The sequence below is a fragment of the Panthera tigris genome, chromosome D4 (genome assembly GCF_018350195.1).
Source record: "Panthera tigris isolate Pti1 chromosome D4, P.tigris_Pti1_mat1.1, whole genome shotgun sequence".
In the NCBI taxonomy this organism is placed as follows: Eukaryota; Metazoa; Chordata; class Mammalia; order Carnivora; family Felidae; genus Panthera; species Panthera tigris.
In genome coordinates, this window is record NC_056672.1 from 24382577 (window position 1) to 24410404 (window position 27828).

At 43.5% G+C, this 27828-nt stretch overlaps 1 protein-coding gene across 3 annotated transcripts in view; it reads right to left on the reverse strand.

Moving 5' to 3' along the window:
- FRMD3 (FERM domain containing 3) overlaps positions 1–27828 on the reverse strand; it is a 310702-nt gene that overhangs the window by 99417 nt on the left and 183457 nt on the right. For all 3 annotated transcript variants that reach the window (XM_042964448.1, XM_042964447.1, XM_042964449.1), the window contains 3 exons: positions 21389–21467; positions 15343–15440; positions 8905–9028 (listed from right to left, as the gene is read on the reverse strand). In XM_042964448.1, coding sequence (XP_042820382.1) covers positions 8905–9028; positions 15343–15440; positions 21389–21467 — 301 coding nt within the window. The remainder of the gene's footprint in view (positions 1–8904; positions 9029–15342; positions 15441–21388; positions 21468–27828) is intronic.

Consider the following 27828-nt stretch of genomic DNA (forward strand, 5'->3'; position numbering starts at 1 on the left):
TTGCTTGGAGCACGGTTGGCAGGAAGGGGCGGATTTGGTTCCACCTGATCCATTCAGGTCTTTGAGATGCAGAATTAAACTCAGCAAAGTAGAATTCTCAAGCTAAGTTAGGTTAGGTTTTGCTGTAACTTGGTTGAAAACTTTAGATTTTACTCACCACTGGCTTCAAATGCTTGACAGTGCTCTCAGAACTTACCCTTCAGCAGGGCTTGGGATCTTAGCACCCATTAGACTCCACAGAGAGTTCTCTATGCTTTATAGCATTGCTGTCAACGTTTTGAACTTCAAGGAGTCTCCTTTGCTTTCTAGAACCATCACTGGCCCTCTGCCCTTCAGAAGGACCTCCCTGTGGTCCTTTCTCTGCTGTTGGCAAGAGCTACCCTGCGCTGGATGAAGGTCTGGAGTGTCTTGCAAGAGTTTCACTCACCTACCTCTCCGATCCTGTCCAACTTCTTCCCTCTTTGCTTGGTGAAGGTCTAGGGCCAAATGGTGGTGGGAAAGTGCAACTCACTCTGTAGCTGGAGTCTTTGTGGTCTCAATCCATTAAGTCAGCCCACTCATGGCCATCAAAGGCTCATTAAGGATTTGGCTAGCTCCCCTTGACCCCACCTAAGGCATATTCCTCCCTCTCCTCCTCCTCCTCCTCCCATATCATCAGAAGTGAAAGCAAGTGCAGGTCTCTACTGTCCTAGGAAAGACATTCTGGATTTTAGTATTTAGGTTTCTTTTCTCTCAGATTGGTTTCAAAAATAGTATTCTGTAGTCTATGTAGCTTGTGGTGTTAACTTGGTGTTAGGGGAAATCAATGTCTCATGCTTTTCTATGTCCTAACTAGGAGTGAGAGTCCCCATTTTGTCATTTCTATTTGTTTACTTAGAGAGGAACATGATCTCTTGCAAACTCCTTGGGGACCACTGGGAACCATTCTTATGAGAGCATTAGATAGAACACTACTCATTTGGGTAACTGCCATGCTATGAGGGAGACGGTGGTAATGCCCGGGGGCCTGGCAAGGACAAAGCTTCCAGGAGAGCAGCCTCTTAGGAAGATGTGCAGGAAAACTCAGGTTTTAGGTCAAGGTCTATTGCTTCTTATCTGTAGGTCCTTGGATAAATTAATTTTTCAGGCATCCATTTCCTTATTGGTACAAGAAGATAGTCGCAAACTCAACCAACAGAGGGAGAAGGTGAATGAGCCAAGCAGGGATGGTGGCGATTTGGAGAGCAAATGAGTCTCCTACAGAGAACTGATGCTGAGCTCTGGCCAAGCACTGCTGCATAGGAGAAGGTCTGGCCTTACCAAATCTCCCAGGCGCAAGTAAAGCTGGGGGTTTATGGCAACTGATGCCATTTTGAAAAATGTATTTGGCCCAAACACCATACATCTGAGTCACAGCATAATTCAACAACTGTCATTTTATAACCCCTGCTTTGGACTCTAAGAGTCCCACAAGTGCAATAACTGAGTGTCAAGTTTTTGGCTTTTGGTTAGTGACCTCTTGATATTCAAAGGCTCTAGGTGGTAGTTGTAGCTGTGTATGACCAATAAAAATAAGGAAACAAGTTAATTGTTACTTTGTGAATATTGTTTTTTAGATAAAATCTTTCAAAACATGAGGGCATGGGAGAGTATAGATGATGAAGGGGATCCCAGCTTGGTGGTGAAGCAGTTGAGGATCAGTGGGCTAGGTCATCCAACACGACCACAGTTTCTGACACAGAGTTGCCTTTTAATAAGTATTTGTTGCATCAATAGATGAACAAATAGATGTATGGATGAATCATGAATGGGTGCATGGGTGGACGGACAGATAGATGGATGCATGTCTGAGTCATGAATGGGTACGTGGATGGGTGGACAGATAGATGCATGAATGAATCATGGATGAGTATGTGGATGGACAGAGGGATCACTGGATGGATACACTGTTATAAGCTCATCTAAAGTTCAAAAAGCCTTTGACTGTGTCTAATTTTTTTTACATTTACTTATTTTTGAGAGACAGAGAGAGACAGAGCACAAGTGGGGGAGAGGCAGAGAGAGAGGGAGACACAAAATCTGAAGCAGGCTCCAAACTCTGAGCTGTCAGCACAGAGCCCAACGCGGGGCTTGAACTCACAAAGCGTGAGATCATGACCTGAGGCGAAGTTGGACGCTTAACCAACGGAGCCACCCAGGTGCCCCTGACTATGCGTAATTTACATGTCACATGTTGGGGGGAATCAAAGAATGTATTGAGTCATGGCTGATTCAAGCTGTCAATACTATCCTTCTCCCCTTCTTCAAAGCCATGTTGCACTTTGATGACTTTACTCTTTCTCCTTTCAAGTCACTGTAGCTAGATTTTACCTATATAAAAATGCTGGTGGCTTGGGTGCATACATGACACACACATGATTTGCCCATGGCCCAACCCTCCCTAGAAATGTCCCTGACTCTAAGCCACATAATACAAGGATTCAGTTTTTACAGGAGGAGCATTTGATGCCAAGTAATTCCCTCTTCCAATTCCTATGCCAAATAACAACAGAGAATGGAAATGGATTTGATGATCTTTCAGAGAGAGAGAAAGAGATTCTAGGGCTTTAAAATGAGAGACTTGAGAAAAGAAAGGGCACAGGAAGGAGGTAGTAGAGATGATTAAAAGCACATCTTAAGAAAGATTAGAAGTTGTACAGTAATCTGATCGTTCCCATTTTCCTTTTATACAATAAACGCTCTTCCCCAAGCTGCACAAAAAACATTTCCTGAGGGGGCTCTTGTAATCTCTTCATCAGAAGCACAGGTAGAGGGTATTTATCATTGCAGATCACTTATTTCTAGAAGACTAGACATTTTTGACACTATAAATCCTTGCCAGGAAGCACATGATTTACAGAGAATGTGAATTTTGAAAAATAAAAAGATAATGACTCTGTATGAAATATACTCAGTGTCATTATTGCTTCCAGGACAAGCCTCACTGCATCAGATCATTATGGCGGTAGCTAATTGGATGATTTTTCTGCTTTTTAAGGACAGGGAATATACTTCATCAAAACCACTTCACCACCAAGTGAGACTTTTGAATATTTGAAAGCTGATGACCTGTGCCTGAAGCTAATCCAAATGTCTTTGCCTCTAATGAGAAATCTGATAAACTGGTATTGAGAGAACCAGCTGAGTAGAAAGTGTAGGAAAACCTCCAGAGAAGCCTCTCAGGGTTCCCGATAGTAAAATCAATCATATTCTTGATCATCAACCCTCAGGACCAATGGAATGGGTATTCCATTCCCTTCTAACCCACATGGCCATGATTAAAGCTGTGGAAAACAGTAACCAAGACAGGCAAAAAAATAACAGAATTGTCACACCCCTAGGGATTGTGGCAACAGCTCCTTCCGGCCACCAGAGGGCTCTGGAAGGAAGAATAACCTATTGCTAAGCAGCCCCAATGCTAGGACCTCATTTCTGCGTACCACACTCAAATGAAATCTGTAAATCATAAGAGATTCTTTCTTACACGTAGTTTTAAAAAATACTGATCTTTTGTCTTAAAATTATCTACAGAGGCAGGACAGTGAAGCAGAAATTGATTCCAGACCTGCTCTACCACGTGTTCAGAGCAGGAGTCCGCAAACTAGCACCCATGGGTTAAATCTGGCCCACCATCTGTTTCGTCAATCAAGTTTTATCGAATCATCGCCCACTAATTTATGTGTTGTTTAGGTCTTCTTTTTGCTCTACAAAATCATAGCTAAGTGGCTGTAATAGAGATCCCACGTGACCCAGAAAGCCAAAAAATTTATCTATCCGTGATCAAGAAGAATCATTCAGCCTCAGTGAGTTTTAGCCCTAATCTGTATTCAATAATGTGAATCACATATCCCTACATCCTCTAGTTTACAAGTTAGTAGGTGGCCCAATGATGCCTGTATAAAATCTCTCTGAATAAAATACTCTTCACTGCACACCTATTAGAATGACCAAAATCGAGAATGCTGAAAACACCAAATGCTGGTGAGGAGGGTAAATGGAGCAACAGAAACTCTCATTCGTTGCTGGTAGGAATGCAGCCACTTTGGAAGATTGGTGATTTATTTCTTTCAATTTTTCTTTCAATATTTCTTTCTTTCAATATTTCTTTCAAAACTAAACATACTCTCACCATACAATCCTGCAATTGCATTCCTTTGTATTTACCAGAGGGGTTGGAAATTTATGTCCACACAAAAAGCCTGCACATGACTGTTTATGGCAGCCTTATTCATAATTGCCAAAGCTTGGAAGCATCCACGATGTCCTTCAGTAGGCCAGAGGATAAATTGTGGAACACACAGACAATAGAATATCATTCAGCAAGAAATGAGCTATGGGTGAAAACACATGGAGGGACTTTAAATGCATATTGCTAAGTGAAAGAAGATAATCTGAAAAGGCCACACACTGTATGATTCCAACGACATGATATTCTGGCAAAGGCAAAACTATGGAGACAGTAAAAAGATCACTGTCTGCCGGTGGCTGTGGCAGAGGGAGAGATGAACAGGCAGAGCTCAGAGAATTTCCAGGGCAGTGGAACCATTCTGCATGATACTATAATGGTGGATACATGTCATTATACTATTGTCCATGAAATGTACAACACCAAGAGTGAACCCCAAGGCAAACTACAGATTGTAGGTGATCATGATGTGTCATGGTAGGTTTATCAATTGCAACAAAGACAACACTGGTGGGGATATTGATAATGGGAGAGGCTATGCAGGGAGAATAGGGGATACTCTGTACCTTCCACTCAATTTTGCTGTGAATCTATAAAAAAATAAAAAATAAAGTTTTTTTAATTAAGTAAAAGTTTAAAAAATCCAGGGGCGCCTGGGTGGCTCAGTTGGTTAAGCGTCCGACTTCAGCTCAGGTCATGATCTCACAGTCTGTGAGTTCAAGCCCTGCGTCAGGCTCTGGGCTGACAGCTCGGAGCCTGGAGCCCGCTTCAGATTCTGTGTCTCCCTCTCTCTCTGCCCCTCCCCTGCTCATGCTCTGTCTTATTCTGTCTCAAAAATAAATAAAAACATTTAAAAAAATCCTATTAGTTAATGAGATTACAAAAGCCACTAAGAGTTGTTTGCCAGTTATTTCCAGTTTGCACCTTCCTTGCCATTAGGTAGGACCATGTGAGTAGTTATGGCCACAAGCTGAAGGAAGACCTTCCAGAACTCTCTTTTCCCTTTGGCTCAACAACTGGCAAATTCAAACCTGTGAGTACCTTGAGTGACAATGGTGAGCAGAGACCCCCCCAGCTGACATCTGATGGACACTTAGCAGAACAATGAGCCTTGCTCATTCTAAACACAGAGCTTTTGGAGTTGTTCCCTGATCAAAATCTAGTTTATTGTGACCAATATAGAGATGATCAATAACCATGTTGGTAGATTTGCAAAACTGTGACTTCCTACCTACCCTCCTGTTCAGATGGCACATTTAAGGAAGCAAAGTTGACCCAGCCATAAATTTCAATCTTCATTCACAAATCTCTTAACATCTAAAAGGAATCTGAGTTGATAACAATTCTTACTACACCCTTGTAGTAAGCACCTCAAAATTTTCAAGCACCTCAAAATTCCAAGGAGACTCTCTCACTTTCTTCTCCCTAACAAACTCTTATTCAGATGCGGTCTATCATGGCATCTTGGTTCCAACTTAAGGCAGTGTGTAGACTCCCAGAGACAGTGGTTTTCTTTTTCCTCCCTGGTTATTTTTCTCCTAAGAATCATAGTTGTGTCCCTTCCTCAGAGCGCACATAAGGAGAAGGATTCCAATCATGTAAAAAGGCAGAAGATTGTGAACCCCCACAGGTGAGTACATTTATCTCACTGTAAATCATCATCACTATTTCTGCTGAACTTTGTGTCCCCCCTGCCATGTCTTTTGTTTTCTTTCTCCACTGGTTCAGAAGCCATGTAGGAAGCAGGAGGTTAGTTTGGGGGTCCCTCAGACCCCCCAAAATGCCAGCTGAATCCTCTCAGGAAGTTTCTGTAATAATAGTTCAGTGATCACACAGTATCCCTTTGCTGAGTTGGGAGGGTCACGGGTGCTGTGATAACCTTGGAGAGTAAGATGTTAACACTCTGGTACAGCCTTGTATGGTTGTCTTCCCTCTACAACTCCTTCCTGACACTGTTGGGTTTGCAAAGTGATCCAACCAAACGTCCAATTTCCCACACCAGAAAATCAACACTTTCAAAACCTGTGTGCAAAGGGCTCACTGACTCCCCAAAATAACCTGTCTCTATGGCAGCCTTCCAACCAATTCTAGAAAGTCTCTCTCCCTCTGCACTGTCAGCTCATTCTGCTCTTATCTTCCCATCCAAACCTATAATCTCTCTCTGCTGTACTGATGCAGAAGGAAATGCACAACTACTTGAGGATGAGCAAAAATTCATAGGAATTCAAAATCACCCTCTAAACCTCTCCATGCAATGTCACATTACTTCTGGCTATTTCATCCTTCAACATACAACTTTCACTTCTTCACAAGGGCTTTCTGGATGTTACAAATGTGTAGTGCTTCTGAGTAGCAGCTTTGATCAAGCCATGGCATTTGCTTCCAAGATGTATAGATCATGGCTAATTGATGACCCCCTCTTTTCCCCTGGTGCATGAGGACTACTTTCAGGGTTATCAACAAAGTCAGGCGCTGGCACAAAGTCCAATCTACAGCTTTCTGATTATAAAAATCAACCTGGCATCTTCTCTGATTCACTCATTTACTCACGAAATCCAGGAGGTCACCAAGTCTTGAGGTATGGTTGCTCAAAACTCTATCTTTCAATATTCTCTACTCCTATTCTTTTTCAGGTCCGTAGTGTCTCTTGTCTGGCGAGCAGAAATAACTGGTCCTCCTGCTCACAGTCGCCATCCTCTGGCACCACTGCCATGGTGATCACTGTGGAACACCAACAGCTTATCTGATTGGCTTATGACTGCTCGGCACAGTGGATAAGAGCATGGGTGTTGGTGTCAAGTAAGAGCAAGTTTCAAGTCCTGACTTCACTGCTAACAGGGCAAGTCCTTGATCCACTCAGTGTTGTGCTATTTTCACCTTAGACTGGGAACAATAAATAGCACCTCCCCTGTAGAGCTTAGGAGGGCTGGGAGGACACACCTAAGACTCTTCACACAGTGTTTTGGCATCTAGTGATGCTCAATAAATGTTTACTAATATCTTATGTTCCGGGCACTTGAGCTCCTATAAATTCCGGTCACAGCAGACCTTTTGATTCCCATCTCCCACCAATCCACACGGTGGATGTGACTCCTTCACCCAGAGGTTCTCGCCCTGTGCTGCCCAGACACTGCTGGTCCACAAACTCCTCAGCTAGAACATCGGAACTTTATTTTTACTCTAGCATTCACGTCCCCACAACGTAAAAAGAGTAGTCAGTGTCTTATATTTTCAATAAAGCTTTTCATTAGGATACAATACTCCTAATTACACAGAGATGGCATGTTGCTTTCTGAAATCGGTACACTTCTGGGGTGCCTCGGTGGCTCAGTCAGTTGAGCGTCCGACTTCAGCTCAGGTCATGATCTCACAGCTCCATGAGTTCGAGCCCCGCGTCGGGCTCTGTGCTGACAGCTCAGAGCCTGGAGCCTGCTTCGGATTCTGTGTCTCCCTCTCTCTCTGCCCCTAACCCGCTCACATTCTGTCTCTGTCTCTCTCAAAAATTAAAAAAAATAAATTAAAAAAAATAAAATTGAAGTCAGTACAATTTTTTGATGTCTAATCATCTTTATCTGTTAAGAACAAAGGTCATCTTTCAAAGCTGAAATACGCTGCCACCTTTAATGCCCACACATATACTCTCCTGAGACTCTCCAGAAGGGGGAGTGCTTGCGTAAAGTAGAATTTGAGCACTCCCGCCACAAGGGGAAGGTTACTTGTTCCAGAATTCATAATCCGGTGACACTGTTTCTTTTTTATATATAATTACCGGAGGTCCAGAAGATGGAGGTGTCTCCGTTCTTGCAGGTCTTTGTCCATACTTGTCATAGCAAAGCCCATGATTATTATCAGAGTGAATTTTTCTGTGACTTGCACAGATCTAAATCCTAGTTACAGACTAGAGCACCTGAGTTACTTGATTCCAAGTTGGCAAGGATTCCTCCCCATGCCCATGTCATACCTGGTAGCCTACCCAGAGCAGAAGCATCCCAAGGATTAAGAGCACAGACTCTGGAGCCAGGCTACCTGGATTCAGATCTGGACTCTGCCACTTGCTAGCTTGGGTAATCTCTCTGTGCCTCAGTTCCCTCATGTGTAAAATGGAAACTATCATGGTACTTATCTGCTAAGTCACTGTCAAGGCTAAGTGAGTCACTATGTACAAGTACTCAGAATGTTGCCTGGTACACAGTGAGTACTGTGTGCGATTCCACTACTCCCATCGTCACTGCTCTGTAGTTCGCAATCACAATCAACCTGGAGCACCACAGACAAGGAACAGAGAAGACACTGAATCTGTCATCTTGAAAGGAAATCTCATCGACGGATTTTACCCTATCTGGAAGTCAAAGCTTCCAACACAGGAGAGGACAAGGCAATGCAAATTCAAAACAGAAAAAAGATCACTCACGTATGTACCCTAGATTTCACTTACAGAAACGCAGTGTGGTTAAAACCCATTGGAAAACAGAGGGCTCTAATAACTGCTGATGGTTCATAAACAGCTACCCAGGGGACCCCACGCTATTGAGATGGTTATTGATGGAGATCTTGACAGTGCCCAGAAAGATCCCTCTGCCGCCAGAAACCGTCCAGCCATACATCACCAATATTCTTATTTCACAGTACAATTTCCACATTCCCTGCAATGAGAATACTTTCTCACCTCTATCATTCTTCCAAATGTTTACCCCTATTACCTGAGTTCGTTTTTATGGATTTCCACTATTTTTCTTTCCAGCTTCTGTGACTGCTTGGGGAAAATCTCAAACTCACTGATGTAATTTTCGGGATGCTCGTCAGGATCGTAATCACCGAGCTCAGCTGTAATCAGTAAAAAATAAAGAGAGAGAAAGATTTAAAACAACAAGGGTAGGGTACTTGTGAGATAGCTCCTGCCACCCAAACGAAGAGCTGGGAAGAGCTCACCCAACAAAACGTATTTGTATCCATGGGAGGACCACAGCCTGCATGTCTAGAAGCCCATGTTCTAGCTCAGATCTAGCTGTAGGAGCTTAGACACTTGCCAACCTCTCCAGGTCTCATTTTCTTCATCTATATAATAAAGGAATTTAAATAGTTTTTTTTTTTTTTTCCAATGGGGAGCTACTGGCATTTTGGGAGCTAAACAATTCTTTATCGTTTCAGACCTTCCAAGGCAGATAGGACATTTGTCCCCCCTACCCTTCAGGTACCAAGTGTTAGTGGTATACCTAGTCACTGCGATCACCACAGATGCCCCCAGGATTTCCAAATGTCACCCAGGATAGTAGTTGGAAACCACTGGATGTCCCTCAAGGTTCCTTTCATAGCTAATTCTCTGAGTCTAGGAATTCTCTGGCTGGAGCTGCCCTGCTCTGAGATTTGTGCAAGTGTGGGGCATCCAATAATAATAACAAAGTCACAACATGAAGGCACCTAAGAAGACTGCACTTAAAAATAAATGGAATGCTCTTCAGATTAAGGAGTATAAATCTAAGCATGGGCAAGTGTACCAGATGAAGGTTGTTGTTGGATTCTAATACAAAGCACCCCCAGAAGGTCTTTAAGGGAAAAAATAAATACTGGCACATCTCTGAGTTCCTAGAGGCTCTAGGAAACGATGGACCTGGGGCACCTGGGTGGCTCAGTTGGTTAGGCGGCCGACTTAGGCTCAGGTCATGATCTCGAGGTCTGTGAGTTCGAGCCCCGCGTCGGGCTCTGTGCTGACAGCTCAGCACAGACAGTTTCAGATTCTGTGTCTCCCTCTCTCTGACCCTCCCCATTCATGCTCTGTCTCTGCCTGTCTCAAAAATAAATAAAAACGTTAAAAAAAATTTTAAAAAAAAGGATGGACCTAGGATGTGCATCAACCATAGCCTGGAGCAGCAAAGGTGATGCTCTGGCAGAGGGGATGCTTTTTATGGATTGCACAAGCTTGCTAAGGAGAATGAGCCAAAAGGGGCAAGTGTCTCAGGCAGAAATGGCCCACAAAAGATTAAAAGATGGTGGGAAAATTGTATTAGAAGAACTTGATTACCAACACGACTTTGTAGCAGATAGGAATCAATATGCGTTGAGCACATCTGCAAAATCACATCCAACTCTGTAATTTGTATCTACTGTCCCTTCATTGTTGAATCATCTAATGACTACAGAAGGACAAAACTGGGAGGAAAGCAAAGCTCTTTAAAGCTTCTTAATAGAATTCAAATTACAGAGTTGTTAAAACTACTTCAAATGTATATCCTACAGGGGAAGGACTTTTAAAATAAGATCCAAAACACCATCAACCATAAAAGGGAAATCGATTAATTGGATTGTGGTAGGGTCCCCTCCCTAAAAAACAAACAAACAAACAAAAAAACCTCAAGGCAACCTGGCTTTACCTGTAGGTGACAACATCCCTCAAGACCTTGTAACATGAGACCACTTAATCAGACTGCCTGTTTGCGTGTTACCATATATGGGAGACAAAGAAGTAAAAAAAATATAAAAAAACAACGCCATGTGGCCTTCAGGGCTCTGTTCTTTGGGTACGAACCCAACTGTGCAGTGCCGGCATGAATAAAGTTGCTTTCTGGAAAGAAAAGCCTGGGTATCATGAGTCTATGCCAGAATCCTGCTACAAGATCATATTAAAATCAAAATACTTCTGTTCATCACAGGTAGTCCTAGACAAAATAATAGATAGATGACAAATTGAAAGACTATATTTGCAAAATCCAAAACCGACAAGGACTGATATCCAGAATAAAGAAGAAATTCCTACCAATCAACAAGAAAATGGGCAGGAAGACCAGTAGGAAAATGATCAAGTGACAGAAGGGGAAAGCCAAAGGACGAGTACAGAGAGAGAGGTTCAAACTCATGAGTAATCAGAACTATGGAGACCAAAACAAGACATCACTTTACACCTAGAAGATGGGCAAAAAGTGTAGGAAGCCGGATGATTCCATGTGTCGGCAGAGATAGGAGGTAATGGAAACACTTGTACACCTTCTGGAGGATCCTTGAGGCATGTAGCTCTTCTAAAGAGTCAGCTGGGAATGTTTAGTCGAATACTATCACCCACTAATCCCACTTCTGGGCATATATTCTAAAAAAATTCTTGAGTACAGGAAAGGTTTCAAAGGCAACTTGGATATTCGTTGTTGGTAGGAGCAATAAATAAAACACAAGCAACGTCCCCTAATGGATACTCTGTAACAATTGAAAGCAACCAAAGAGATGGATACCCAGCAACCTGAATAGATCCCCCAAACAGTGTGTTGAGCATAAGAGGATTAAAATGAGTTTTACAGCCCCATCTAATTTACAAAACTTAAGAGGGTATACACACAACACGATGTAATCATTTATAAGGATGTATGTAAAGTCAAAGATCTATATGAACCCAGTTGTTGCCTTTAGGAATGGAAATGGAGAATAATGAAAAGGGAAAATCAATCAACTGGTGGACCCAAAGGGACCAGTGAAGAGGAGGAGGCATCAACTGATGATTAACTCAACCTAAGTTACACATATAATACACCTATACCCACACCTACACATACGTATCACCCTGTGAGTCAGCTATGGACTTAAAAATTTAGCAGATGGTATAACCCCCAGTGTCTCCATTTTTCATAGGGAATGAACCCTCAATACAAAACTGGGTCGCGCTGGATGCAAATGTCAGCTTACGTGGTGGTTGGTGAGGGAAGGCATTGTTTGGCAGGGAGTGGGGGAAGGGTCTCTTTCCAGGAAAACTTGTGAGATGAAATGGACTTGTACTGCTAAACATCGCAAATAAGTTGGAAAACGCCAGAAAACTAAAAGAAGAACTGCCTTGGAACCTGCACTCGTTTGCTAACAAGGCAAATGTCAGTGCCTCCCGCATCACGTGCCCTGCTTTCTTGTCCCTTAAAGAGTGTCTTTAACTCGGACTTCACCTGAAGCAAAAGGCAGTTCATAAATGATTCAGGACTTGTTACTATCCAGACTTTGTTTTCCATACCAAGAGGAGTTGGGTAAGCGAGGGTAAAGTTGTGACAAAGGCACATCGGATGCCTTGCAATTTGAAACAGGCCCTAGTGCGTGTCTAAGGGAATTTAACTGTCAGAAAAATCCAAAGAGTTGAAGCAGAACGATGAGTGCAATTGGGTGACGTTAGTAAGTCTAAAGGGCAGGCCAGGTAATGCGTCCACCTCCCCCCCCCCCCGCCCCCACTTTGGAGAGGACTCATTCCAAAAGAACAAGAGATACAGGATGTTACAGCTCCAGGGTCAACTCTGTCAGGAGCCTTCCCTGACCACCCTCCTGAGGTCATAGCAGGGACCTGGGTGTTCCTCTGTTGAGCCATTAACACATCACACTGCCATTTACCAGTCTGTCCCGCCTACTGCTCCCTCCCAACCAGGGACTTTGTACAGCAGTGCCCGCATCTAGCAGCTGCTCGGTAAACGTTCAGAGAACACGCAAACAAATAAGCGAAGGAAGTTGGGAACCAACTGCTCTTTCTCAAATATAGAAATAAAGCCTACATCGCTGCAATTTAGGCAAGTGCCCTGGTTCACTCAGGACATCAGTACTGGAGAATGTCCTGTGTGCCAGACACAGGGATACTACGGTGAAAATTGCACCCCGAGGCCTGCTTCCATGGAACTTAGATTCTACATAGAGGGAAGGCCTAAGAAGTTCCAAAAACAGCGCAATAACATGATTCCAGATATGAGTGCTTAAAAGACAACAAAAAAGGGGTATGAGACAGAATGACGTGCGGGAGAGAGGCTGCTTTAGTAGTCCAGGAAGACTTCTCAGAGGAGGTGATATCTGAACTGAGTTCGAATTCAGTTCTGAAACTCTAGAACACACCAGGCACAGGCGGCCAGAAAGAAATCCCACCACGTTGCTGTTCTGCAGAAGGAACAGGAAAGATACTATTTTTACCAAGAAAAGATATAAATAGATCCCTAGGGTTTTTGTGTATTTGTCTTGCAGTTTGTATTATGAAAGCAAATGCATTGCACATCTTGAATATGCTTGCTCACTGTGTTCAGTACGTACAACCAGCAACACTCTGGGTGCTGCCTGGTTTTCCTATACCAAGAATATTGTGAAGCTTCAAACACGCTCCTTCAGACAGCGTTAGCAAGTAAGAAGTCAACGAACAGCCACATGGCCTCTCGCTTTCTAGTCATTTCCTCCACGTTCCCTCTCTCTCTCTAAGCATAAGCAGGTCCAGATCTTTATCAGCATTTGTAAGGATCTCTAGAGCTGCGGAAATATCACCCCAAGCATCAGAGAAGTTCATGAATCCAGCTTTTACTGGGTTTGCTACAAATGGCCCACTGCTGTATCGTAGAGCGGAAGGGTCCTTTCGAGGTCTGCCAGTCCATTTCTAGCTCTATTTCTCCACAGCATCTGTGCATGTGGTCAGGGGTAATAGCACCAAGGGCCCTGATTGTCTGGAGGGAGACTTAGTGGCTTTATTTCAAACACAAAATAGGATGGCGGGTTTCCCGTTACAGATCCATATTGAGCTTGTCCTTGGAGACTTGACCGTGATTCACTAATGCCTAAATGTGTTCTGAAATGCTCATGTGCTGGTCTGTTGCTTGGATTAGTATTGATCTGCTTTTCCCTTACAGAGGACGGTGGACCCTACCAGGAATTTGCAATCTCACCGGAAAGGAGGAGGCCTATGGGTTCTCACATCCCTTAGCTCTGCTATAAGAGAGGTGGTTTGGGGAAACACATACTCCACCTTGGGACAGATGGAAGGACTATGTCCCATCACCCTATCACTGTAGTTCTGACTTCAAACTTGAATATCTCCACGGGTTTGAACACCTCTGCCAAACGCGCTGTGCAGCACCAGGTGGACCCCAGGGGAAGGAGAATGCAACACAGACAACACTCTTCAGAATTCTCAGGAAGCTCCCCTCCCCACCCTGGAAACAGGGCCCAAGGAACCATTTCACAGCACAGAGCACCCCACAGGGACCGTAGTGGGCGACAGTGAAACCCCAGGGGGAACGATGGGTCTCTCTCTTAAGCTCTGAGTGAAGCTTGGAATTATAATAGGCAGACGTCTGTCACGATCTGCTTAGGACCCATCATAAGCTCCTTTGTTATCCTAGACCCTTTATAAACATGACATGCTCACTTGACAACTTCCCCTCTCTTCCCCTGCCCCCTCCCTCCTCCTCCCCTTCTCTCATCAACATGCCATTAGCATCCACACAGCAAATGGCTGCATCACCTGGGTCCCTCCAAACAGGACTGCCAGCTGCCCCCCACTGGCCCAGGGGAACAGAACACCTGAGTCATCCTTTGCTTGGGTCCTAGAACCACCCCCACGGGCCATGCGCCACCTTGGGCCCAGAAGATGGCCTTCCAGGTGGTTTTCCTTATAGGTAGAAACATCCAGAAGCCAACCCTGGGTCATATGCCTTTACAGTTTCCCGCTGCCCCATCCTCTGGGGCTCGTTCAACCCTGAAAGGAAGCCTCGTGAAATCTTCACACAGGCGTGAAACGCCACCCCATTTAATATATGCTTAAAGAGCTGAAATAATTTGTCTGTGGTGAAATAGCCAGCAGATGGGAAGGGAGGCTGGACCTGAGTCTGACAGACTGTGAGCCTGGTGCTTTCCTCATGATGCTACCTTAGCCTAGAGCTGCTTCAGATTCTGTGTCTCCCTCTCTCTCTGTCCTTCCCCCACTTGCATTCCATCTCTCTCTTTCAAAAATAAACAAACATGAAAAAAGATGTAATACAATTAAAAAAAAAAAAAGACAGACCTGATATCAACAGTCAGATGCTTAACCCACTGAGCCACCCAGGCACCCCTCTAAGTGTAATTTTATAATTTATATACAAATGTATTTTTAATTATTTTTAAAAGTATTTTTAAACAATAAATATAATAAATTTAAAAACGAAACATAATTTATATATATATATATATATATATATATATATGTATATGTATAATTTTTTTTTTTTGGAATTTCATTTCAAATGTCTGAAATGACCCCTATTTGACACCTACCTCCCTGGACAAACTTTTCCTCCTCGTGACACCCATTAGGCACCACACCTGGTTGTCAGAACTCAGAGCATAGAGCCCCCCGCCTCCCTTAGGAGCGGGTGGGCAGCTACAGCCACGCTTACCTTGAACGATACAGGCACCCAGGTAGGCAGCATCTGAAAAGGAGCAGAGCAGTCGACCGTGGAAAATATCTCTTTTAATTTGCAGGTACAGAAGATACCTGCAATACAAAACGAGAAGGAGTCACCCTGTGTTTGGGCTGAGGCCTGGAAGAAGCAGAAGGATCGTTCATGCTCTGTCTAGCTGGACCGGCAGGGCCCGACCCAGCCCCGTGGAGTGGCTGAGCCACACCAGGCCCCTGGGAGGACAAGCAGGGCAGACTGAGGGGCCCTCTGGATTGAGGAAATCTGGAGTGACTGTGGCACCTTCCAAAACTGGGTGGCTGGCCCCTTTTAAAGAGACATGAGCCGGGCGCCTGGGTGACTCAGTCAGTTAAGAGTTTGACTCTTGGTTTCGGCACAGGTCATGATCTCACGGTTTGTGAGTTTGAGCCCCACATCGGGCTCTGAGCTGACCGTGCGAAGCCTGCTTGGGATTCTCTCTCTCCCCCTCTGTCTCTCTCTCTCAAATAAACAAACAAAAATTAAAGTAAAAAAAAAAAAAAAAAAAAAAAAAAAAAAAGACACGGGAACAGAAGAAAGCCACAGGGCCCAGCAGCCACGGTCCCTGGAAGGACAGGGGACATCCATCCCACCTCAGGTCCACATTGCCCATGCTCCCTGTGAAACAGAGAGTCAGGAAATGGACTCAGTCAGTATCCAGAGATTAGTCTCAGGGGCAGACAGACTCACATTAATCAATCTCAAAAGGACTTGGTTAGGAGGCCAGAAAGCCAATTAATTCACAACAAGAGCTGTCATCTGCTCAGTGCCCCGTCCCCCTCTCCAGGGACGGGAAACTCAGGTGCCCACAAGAGCCAGGCAACCCGATAATGAGTGAAACAGGCTAGTGTCAGGGGCTCCAGGAGGCAGAGTGGAAAGCACCGACTCCCGGGCAGGGGCAGCCTGGTGACGCAGCACAGAAAGCCGGCCAAGGTCAGCCAGCTTTTCCAGAAAATCAAAGAGACCGGTTTAGAAGTGGAATCCTTTGAATTTTAAATGTTGCAACAAATTCTGTTTTTTAAAACACCGTAGTGCCAAACAAAAAGTACTCGCAGGCCCCATTCAACCAGGGGAGAGGGGACAGGCAGGTTTGCAACCCCTGGCTCAGGCTCACCTTGTCACGTCCCTTTTGTTCTCCATGCTGATCAAGCCCCCTTTAGATTTCCTCATATTTCTTAGCCACGTTGATTCTTTCCTGCAAGGCTCAGGCTTGGGGTCTACGGTTTCTGACTAAAGTGGCCCTGCATGTGTGCAGATTCTTTGTGTTTTTTTTTTCTCATTTAACTCTCAGAGACCACTCTTTTTAATTCCAGGTTCTTGGAACCAGGTGGGGGCACTCAACTAGTCCAAGTCGCCACACCCAGGGCTCCGATGATCTGATCATTACCCAGTATGTGAGCCAGGTACACAACGCACATCAGGGAGCGTGACTAACGTGCTAAGATCACACAGCCCCTGAGGCCTGGAGCTCCCCGGTCTGGCCACTGGATCACCTAGAGCATGCTGAACACGCTGAAGTGTTCAGAGGCTCACCAGTGTTTCCATTTGATGAACCTTTATCCTGTACCTGCTTTATGCCGCACACGGCGCTAGGCACTGGGGCCACTGTAGAGGCTCAGATGACACTCTTTGTCCTCAACTTTGTATAGAATTGTTTGCAGGGCATAAAGACAGTCTCCAACAAATTTCTCGCCCAGAGTTTGGTACGTATGTTGTCAGAGAAACAGCATTACGCTTGGCAGGTAAGGACCCAGACAGCTCCCTACAGGAGTGCCTCTCACACTTCTGTGAGAGCGTGAATTACCCAGAAATTCTGTCAGAATGTGGATTGTGATTCATTAGATTGGGGTGGGGATCAGAGTCCATATTTCTTCAAATTTTCAAATTAAAAAAAATTTTTTTAATGTTTATTTTTGAGAGAGAGAGAGAGAGAGAGAGAGACTGTGAGTAGGGGAAGGGCAGAGAAAGAGAGAGACACAGAATCTGAAGCAGGCTCCAGGCTCTGAGCTGTCAGCACAGAACCTCATGTGGGGTTGAACTCAGGAACAGGTTCATACCTGAACCAAAGTCAGATGCTTAACTGACTGAGCCACCCAGGGGCCCCAAGAGTCCATGTTTCTAATAAGCTCCCTGGTGAGGCTGTGCTGCAGGCCCGTGGACCACACTTTGAGTAATAAGGTTCCAATCCAGGTTCTAATGACCACACAGTAGAACCACCTGGAGGAGCTTTTAAAAACTACCAAGCTATGGGGCACCTGGGTGGCTCAGTTGGCTGAGCCTCCAACTCTTGATTTCGGCTCGGGTCATGATCCCAGGGTTGTGGGATCGAGCCCCACATCAGTCTTCACAGTCAGCGTGGAGACTGCTTAAAATTTGTCTCTCTCCCTCTGCCCCTCTGCCCCTCTCCCCGGTTCACACTCTATCTCTAAAATAAAATAAAATAAAATAAAATAAAATAAAAATTTACACTACCAAGCTGTGGACCCTACCAATTAAATACGAATCTGGGTCCTCACAAAAACATGGACACAGATGTTCCTAGCAGCAATATTCATAATAGCTACCAAGTAGAAAAACCCAAATGCCCACCAACTGATGAACAGATAAAAGAAAGAGGAATATCATGCAATGGAATATTGTTCAGCCATCCAGAGGAAAGTAGTGCCATGTGCCACAGCACGGATGGACCTGGAAAACATGAAGCTACATGAAAAGAAGCAGACATAAAAAGCCACGTATTGTATTGTATGAAATGTCCAGAATAGGGAAACCTGAATAGACAGGTAGTCGAAGAATGGCTGCCAGAGGGGGGTTGCAAGGAGGGGAAATAGGAAATGACTGGATGGCTACTGGCTTCCTACTGGGGTGTGATAAAAACATTCTGGAATTAGATCATGCACAACTTTGTGAACACACTAACCCCCCTGAGGTACACGGTCATATCTACCAGAAGAAACTAATACTTTTGAAAATCCATTTGCCTTAGAGTAGTTCTCAAATTTTGACATGCTTTAAAATTACCTAGGAAGGCTCATGAAAATACAGATTGCTGAGCCCCGTTCCCAGGTCTGGAACAGGGACCAGGTTCCCAGGTGCTGCTGCTGCTGGTCTGGGGACCTCACTTGAAAGACCTCAGCCATAGAGCATTCAGACTACCAAGGTCACACAAGTACGATCAAATCTTTCCCTTTTTAAAGGCTGCAAGCTACCAGGCCAAATACCATGAAGTTTCTTGTCTATGTGTTAAATGTTACGCACTGAACAAAAAGCATTCCTTTCCATTTTTATCAAGTTTATATACTGATGAATGAGATGCGTGAGTTCTCCTCTCATAACTCGTAATCAAATTTGATGGAAGCTTCCAGAGAAAAGAAAATCCGCTTTTCACAACGTCTCAGCTTGGGTCTAGAGATCAGTGATCTCTAGAGATAATCACAGATTATTGTGGGTTCAACATAATCCACTGAGCCTTACAAATAGCTTCAGGATCAGATACTCATTTTTTAATATAATAGCAACCAAAAAATAGTAATATTGCATCTCCTTTTAGTATCACTCCTGTATAAAAAGACTAAGCAACAAAAGCACAAGAAGATCTGGGCAAACATTCTTGTGTCATCATTAATGATACTGCTTCTCTAACATGAACTTAAAAATGGTTCTTTAAAAAAAAAATTAAAACCAACATACATTGATTATATTCAATTGTATACAGCATTTACAAAAGCCCCAGAAATCTAAAGGATTGAAAGAGGACTGTGTAAATGGAGAAATAAATGAATAAAAAATGATCTCAAATATCCTTTTTTTTATGAGTATTTGTGGTGTGACTCTTTCCAACCTGCCTTTTCTCCAATGTCTCTTTACCCCTAAGCACGGTCACGAGTGTGATCTTAACTTCTCATGTAGCAAATTCTTCCTAAACTAAACCAACCTGGGGCACCTGGTTGGCTCAGTTGGTTAAGTGACTGACTTTGGCTCAGGTCATGATCTCACAGTTCACGAGTTCGAGCCCTGCATCGGGCTCTGCTCTGACAGCACAGAGCCTGAAGCCTGCTTCGGATTCTGTGTCTCCCTCTCTCTCCGCCCCTCCTCTGCTCATGCTCTGTTCTCTCTCTCTCTCTCTCTCTCTCTCTCTCTCTCTCTTTCTCTGTCAAAAATAAATAAACATTAAAACAGTTTAAACCTTAGATCAATCTTACAACAAAATAACAACTTATCAAAGGACTAACTTCTTTCAAGATAGTTTAAGCCATAAGTACCAGGGGCATTCCACAGTTTTTAGATTCATTTTGAATTCTAAGGATTGTATTGACTAAGAAAAGCCCATTTCTATCTGTGCAAGAACAGGGCATTGTCTTAATTTCCTTTGGAGACATAAAGATGTTCACAATCTTCCACTGTTCATACCTTAGCTATTCAGTCTAATGCAGGGAAATGCTAGCAACTTTAATCGAGAGGAATTTAACTGGAGTTGTTAACTAACACCTTATATTCTTCTACTTTCAAATGGGACTCTTCTCAACAACAAAAGATCCATCCTTAACTTATATCATGACACATATTCAATTTTTATCCTCCAGACAAAATTATAAAAACAAATGACAAGAGTGAGCCATGGTGGCATCTGACTAAATAATGCCCAGAGTTAGTATTTGATTTGATTCTTCTAGTTACATTATGGGCACCGAGAAGGCAGGACAAATGTCTTTTTTTTTTTTTTTTTTTTTTTTGGTAGTTCATGCAGCCCCTGCCACATATTACATGATTCCACTCATACAAAATGTCCAGACTAGGAAGAGTAAATGAGCAGATGAGTGGTCATCAGGTGTCAGGGGCTGGGGGAGAAGAGAGTGAGTAGTGACTGCTACTGGGTACGGTGTTCCCTTTTGGTGACGAGAAAAAGTTTTGGAGTGAGACAGTGGTGATGGTTACCCAACAATGGGAATGTACTTAATGACACTGAATTGTACACTCTGAAATGGTGAAATTAACTTGTGTTACGTGAGTTCTAATCTTTTTTTAACAAAGCAAGCCAGATTGCAAACTGCCAGCCTCCACTTAACGTCCATTACTTATGTATCCCTCATTTCCACACATGCCCTGCCCCCATCCCCAAGCACAAACCTCACTAATGGCTGTGTGCAAATTAATAATGGAGAAAGGAACCATCTGCTCCCTGACAAGGTCACCTCAGTGCCACAATGGTCAAGCTTTACTGGAGACCTGTGAATAGGAGGAGGCAAAATATCCAAGAACTCAATGTATCACCGTGCATCTCTGCTGCGTTCGGACCTATGCAGATTATTCTGAGGGATGAGTGTGCACAGTGATGTCTGGGGTCCCCTAACCAGAGCCTCATCGAGAACTAAGCATGTGTCAGCTCTTCACCACCCACCAAGTTGGCCTTCCTGGGACCCTGCTCAGCTGCACTGGCTGAGGCTGCTCTCAAAAGCAAAACCCAGAAGGAGACCTGGATATGGTCCCAGTCGAGGCAGATTAGAAGGGAAGAGGCTGAAGAAGTGGAAAATTCAGAGTTGGCCTGAGAAGAGTCTCCAAGTAGAGGGAAGACAGCCCCAGGGTTGGCCATTCAGCAAGCAGAATGTGGGGTGATGGTCCGTACTACCCAGTGATCTTTTCCCTTCCTGAACAGCTTAGATCCAAGAGATTGTCCCAGGGGCTGCACTAGCCATGAATTTGCCTGTATCCTAAAGACCGTCACCATCTATTTATTTTTAGCACCCCACTGTCAGATGTTTTCAGAGAATACCTTCTTCTTATAACCACCACTTTTTGTGTGTGCAGTTAATTACACTCCCAATGACAACGGTTTGAAAAATCCCAAGGCAATGAAGCGCAAGAGAAACACGCCAAGCCAAAACGTGGAACTGAGCGCCTGCTTCGGTGAGACGTTCTGATCAAGACAGGAGGCACAGCTAGCCTGTAGGACTTGGAGGCCCTGGCTGGTTAAAGGTGCACGTGAAACATACAAACAAACGAAAAATACCTTGTGAGCTCTTCTTTAATCTTCAAGGGTTCATGTGGGTAGAATTTCACTCTAAAGCACATGGTGTATGGTGGATGAGCTGAAACATCATAAAGAAAAGGCATGAGAAAAGCAGCAAAAGACCATGGATTCCAACACACACAGGAAAGTCAGCTGTGAAGTTACAGCCTAGCTTGGGGGTGGGGGATGGGGGCCGGGGAGAAAGAGATTTTTCTGGAGGAAACAGATCTTACGCCCAGGGAAACAAAGCCACAGCGACAATTAAAGAAAACGCTTGACAGGACACCCAAAGCAAATGCGGGACACAGGCAACCTAGTCAGTTAGCACATCTTTCCACATCACGTTCTCTCCAGGTCACAGCTTCAAATGATATTCTTCCTTCAGGTTCTTCCCACCCCCTTGTGACAGATAAATTGCCCGTTCAGGCCTTGGGCCTCGCAAAGTATTTTTCAGACTGTGAGGTGGAAAAATGACACGGCACATGACTAGTTTTCCCAAAACGATGGTGCCTTTGAACTAAAATCGCGATTTTAAAAATGATTTTAAAAATGAGTCAGCCATGCACAGATTCTACTTTGTATACATTTTTGATATTATTTTGGTATTATCTACGAGGCAGTCACTATGAAAATAAACGCTTTTATAACTGCCTGATTTCTATAAATTGAGATAGCAGTCTGATATTCCGATTGAGGTTCATGATTCTAGAATGTTCTAATTGCATTAAGTATCTGGAACTCAAGGACCAACTAAGTGATTCTGCAGGACTTCTGACATCCTTAATTATGAAACCACTGTTGACTTGAAATATTAATCTAATAAATGCACACAAGTGTAGTAAGATGCATTCAAATTCCAAACAGCACATAAAATGCACCCCTTAAAATTAAAGAAATACGACAGTTAGTATAATTATTTCTATGGATCTCAAATACCCACTCATGTTTTGCTTTTGTATCAGTATGGCTACTTGGGATGAGCTCTGACTCTACACCCAAATGCAAACAGGAAACAGTGTCCTATTCTTGTCCAAGAATCCTCTTTCATAATAAGGAGGGGTTAAATCCCCAGCCATCTCTATAATGCCTGGGGCTATTCTGTATGTAGACAAATGATGTAGAGAGAACTATCAGCATCAAATATGAATGCATATTGAGTATAATTTAATATGGAAAACAGTTCTTAAAAATAATTTGAAAGAAAGCATCCAAATCACAGGAAAACACAGAAGCATCTTTCTGGCCATCTCAGCAGAGACAAACCGATTATACACATACACCCACACACACAGATGTCAGAGCTCTTTCCATTCAATGCCCTACTTCCCCACCAGGAACTAGCAAATTTCCTGAGTTGGATGCTTCTAACCCAACCCTGTGTTCCCTGGATTTAAGGAAACATTTTTTCTGGAGCACTAGGAGAAAATAAACACCAGCAAAGAAACAACGAAGAAAAAATACAAATGATTCTCCAGTCATTCATCTTTCATGATATCTAGAAGTTCAGTTTTAACTCAAAATATTTAATCTTTACACATTCCCCAGATTTAATGTGTTTAAGTCACCACCTTTAAAGGATTAGAGCTGATGGTTTTTCATTAGGAAACCTCTGGGCTATCTTTAATAGAAAGGTTGAGACCGTTTTTATAAGACAAGAACAACGGAGCAAACAATGGAAACAGCATAAAAAAGGAATTTTTCTTTATAGCTTCTTTTATTAGTCTTCAAAATTAATACATGTTTAAGCACAACCAATGAAGATAATCGATAGACAGACAGATGGATAGATAATAGATTGATAGACGGACAGATAACAGATGGACAGATGGATGGATAGACAGATGGATGAATGGATAAACCATCCCCTTTCATTTTCCTTCTTTGTCTCTATTCCTGTCCCTTCTGTCTCTCAGGTCCCCACCCACTTTGCCCTTCCAACTCTCCAACCACTGTCAACAATTTCACCTATAGGCTTCCATCCTTTTTGCCATACTCATACAAATATATGCCAATATGATCACATATGTAAGGGATTTTTTTATAACTTATTCTCACAAAAGGAGATCACGCTACATGTTTCTCTTGCTTTTCTCACTTAACTATACTCTTCCCATCCTTCTAGGACAGTAGTCATAGATCCAACTTGTTGTCTATATTAACTGCATAATAGTTCATATTATGGATACATCTGAATTCATTCCACTATTTTCTTTTAATTGTCATTCAGGTTGCTTCGACATTTCTGTAATATTTTTATATACACCCTTGTGCATATTTCATCAAGTATTTATATTTTTATTTCTATAATACAGACTTCCAAATTTGGAATTGTTGGGTCAGTAGGTACATGCAAATGTTTTAAAGGGAGCTGAAAAAATAAAAGCCCACTGAAAGCAAACTGGGGAAAGAAGGATCACAGAAGAGGACTCCAAACTAGAGCTGTCATTTTCTCTTCCTCCTGGTCAGCATATCTGCTTACTGTGCCCTAGGCTGGCTTTAGTAGGTATCTGAGCTCACTGGCTACAAATCAGGACTCTTGACTTTGCCTAAGGAATCAGGCACTGAGGCTCAGACAGCTCCCCAGGCAACCATCTTTGAACACCCCTCACTGTAGGAAGTCCAGCCCAGGCAACCTCGTTCTCAGCCTCAGGCTCCAGAATGGTCTAATGCTTCTCCCACATGCAAAGCCCTTCCCTCATTTGGAGGAAGTTCTTAAGTAGTACTTATGGTCCTTCTGAGTCTTCTCGATAATAAACATCCTCCATTCTTCAACTGCTCTTCACATGAAACAGTTTGGAGTGCCCCATTCTGGGTATATTCTTGTCTATTTCCTCAAGCACCCCCCAGGGACTGCCACATCCACTAGGGTAAGGGGAACATCACCAGCCTCAGTTTGGACATAACTGTTGCTCCCCTTCACGAGCCTCATCTCATTGTTGATTCACTCTGAGTTTCAAATTGGCCAACACTCTTCATCTTTTTCATATATGCTGTTGCTAAGTCACACAGAAAGTCACATCTGACATCTTCCATTTTCTAGGACGTGATCATGGAAAAAATTAATACAAGGTACTGGGGATACACTCACCACCAGACCCATTATCAGAGAAGGGATGAGAGCACACAGCAGAAAAAAGAGACAACTTCAAGTCTGAAATTTTCTATCCATTTTCTTCTACCATCATATATATCCCTACTGTGTCTTTCTCTCATATTGATCCGGCATTATTGACCCCATGTTACCAATAAAAGAAAAAGAGTTTCCCCGTAAGTTAAAAGGAGCACATGACTTTGACATAGTGAACCATATATTGCACCAGGGATCTGAGCTGACGAGAAGTTCAACCTCCTTGCCCAGGCCTGAAAAAGTCAATGTGGCAACAGGCTTCTCCTTGAGAAACTCTCTTAAGGCTCTGGATGCAAAATTATATTACAAACCAAATAAGTTAAGGAATGCTTTTTGACAGGGCTGGATCAGGATGAAAAGATAAATAATTTCTCCCCCAAAATGTTAATCTAGTTATGGATGACAAGATTTATGAGGGTGTGGAGCTATATATCTTGTTCAACTTTTTATCCCCAGAGCTAATTATTGATAAAAGATGGACTCTGTCTGGCTGAATGAATGATTAACCCCAAACTTTGAGGCAGATGTCAAAAAAAAAAAAAAAAAAAAAAAAAAAAAAAAAAAAAAAACAACCATGCCCTACCATCACCATTCATCCCATCAAAATACTGGTCTAGAAGGCCCATGGTCTGAGTTATTACGGCAATTCCTAGGATTGAGATTTTTGAAAACTTCTGACCCCATATTTCAATTTCTGCCCTTCAACATCTGGAACAAATTCAGGGACTCTAGAGTTGGTTGGAATAGCTATTTCTAGAGGGAGGATTAATTAATTCAATCAACAAATGCTTATTGAGGACCTACTAGGTATTAGGCACAAGTTCAGATGTACAAGTAAGAGTAGCTATAAAAAGACAAAAGTTAGGTCTTCATGGAAGACATATTCTAGTGGAATAAACAGGCATACAATCAAAATTAATAAGTGAAATAAATAGGTCATTAGAAGGTCATAAATGCTATGATCAACAGAAAGTAAAGAATACAGCAGAAAGGATTTAAGGGGTGAAAAAAGACCACCCCCACCTCTGTTCCCTTTTACCCTCCCCACTATGACTAAATCCATGCAGGTAAGTGCAATTCTCTTTACTACCGTCCAGAAAACCAAAGAAGGGAAGAAATACGATTTAAAACGTTATGTCATTAAACCAGGGGATAGGGGAAAAGTCACTCCCAAAAGTGCTGGCACTGGTTTGGAGCACTGGCACGCACCCACACCAACTGGGTAACTAAATGTAAAAGTGAAACTGGTAACCAAAGTGTTAATGGGACTAATAAGTACAACTGTAACTCGTAACCCAAATCTGCTTGTTCTCGGAATACAGCCTGCAGCCATGTTTCCATAGATGGCATTCTTACCTGAGACCACGATAGCAAAATGTTAATTTAATTGTTTTGCAGAGACTCAAGGCTTTACCGTGAAACTGGCCAGAACCAGTCAAACTACTGGCCATCTCTTTGCGCATGTGTGTGAGTCCAATGGATGCACTTTTGACACAGAAGCACCTAAAACTCAACCCTTAGATCATACTAAGGATGCCACTGACAACGTAGGCAGAAGATCCCGACAGGTACAGAAAACAAGTCCCCTACTTATTACCGGATTCTGAAGTTACGTAGCTCCTCTCCTCTACACCCAGGTCCTTCTTCCTTTGCCTTTAAGTATCCCTGATTCTCCTGCTTTGAGGAGGCAGATCTGCAGCTTGCCCCCCGCAAACATCTCCTTGTTTGGTTACCTCTCCAATAAACCCTTTCCTTGCTGCATATTTGATGTCTCAGTGATTGGTTTTGCTGTGTATTGGGTAAATGAACTTGGATTTGTGTACAAAAGGAGCCTTCCCACGATCAACCTGGCAGCTGGCTGGGACATGTCTAAATGTCCTGTTTATAAATGGCTGTTCCCTTGTAGAGATGAGCCTATTCCCTTCTCCAAGAGACTACAGGTCTATGCCATTCCAACTTCCACACCTTCTTATCCTTAAGCTACAGGAGTAAAAGGATGAAGGATGACTCTTATCTGTGCCAACCATTTGGTACATGATCAGTACCTGGAAACATCTGATGAAGGAGCTACCCAGGGAACAGGAACCACCAGACGTGGAGCCCACACCCTGAACTGGGACCCTATACCATGGTGTCATCATGAACAGCCACTGTGTGTCTTTACTAGACCAGGCAGCATGGTGGCCCCATGGGGGAAGACGCTGTAGCCCATTTCTACTGAGGTACTAAGGCTTCGGCATCAGTGACAGGGGCACACAGGGTGGAGGTAACCTCAAATCTCCCAAGGGATGAGTCCCCAGATTTGGAGGGGGACTTCCAACAGTGACTTCGAGCAAGCCACCTACATTCTCAGTTTCCTGCTCTGGAAGAGGGGACAGCACCAGGGGCCACATCTACCTTGCACAGGTGTTTGTACAGGCCCTTGGCAAGTGCACATGGCACACTACCTAAATATGAACTTTCGTTTCATTGGGATGTTTAGCCTACTCCTACTGGAAGAAGAGAAGGATATGAAGAGTTGGAAATGAGAAAAAGAGATGGAGAAGCCTGAATTGAATTCAGCTGAGAAACATTTACTCAGCCACATAAGTGCTAAAAACAAGAATACCACTGAGTAGCAGAGGAGGGGGGAAATGCCAAAATCCACTTTAAAAATACCTGGAGCACGTAACTGCACTGAGAATAACAGGGCCCCTGTCTCACAGAGGTCCGTTACCTGCCAGACGAGGGCTGGGGAGGCCAAGCGTCTCCATAGGACAGCTCAGTGGCCCCTTTGGGCGTCAGCAGATCCCAGGTATTATCATTTGGGTAGCTGGTTAACACAGAACACGGGGAGAGGAACAGCCATTTATAAGGCAGAGACAGATTTTCTCATCTCCACTTTGAGATCTTGCCCAGAAATGGGGTTGGGGTGTGCAAGGATTAGCTGAGCAGGGTCCTGGGTGAAAACGAAAAAAACTACTTTCTATATTTAACCAATGACTGTTCTCAAATATTTATAAGAACAATCAGGGTTTGGGGGAGGTTTTTTCGAGAGGAACATCACTTAGCGGCCTGTCATAAAAGGAGTCTTCCTCCAATCGTGGTGTAGAGCTATAGGAAAACAAAAAGCATAACTGTAAGGACATACATATAAACACATGATCTTTATCGTAAACACTCAGGCTGACACCTATGAAGAATCCACCCCCCAAACTCCTTTAAACTGCAGTTGAAGCTTAGAGCTGGTGGCTCCAGCAGATGTTAGGGCAACTCTTATAACTTGGACTATGTTTCTCCTGGGACTCCACGGCAGGGGCAGGGGCAGGGGCAG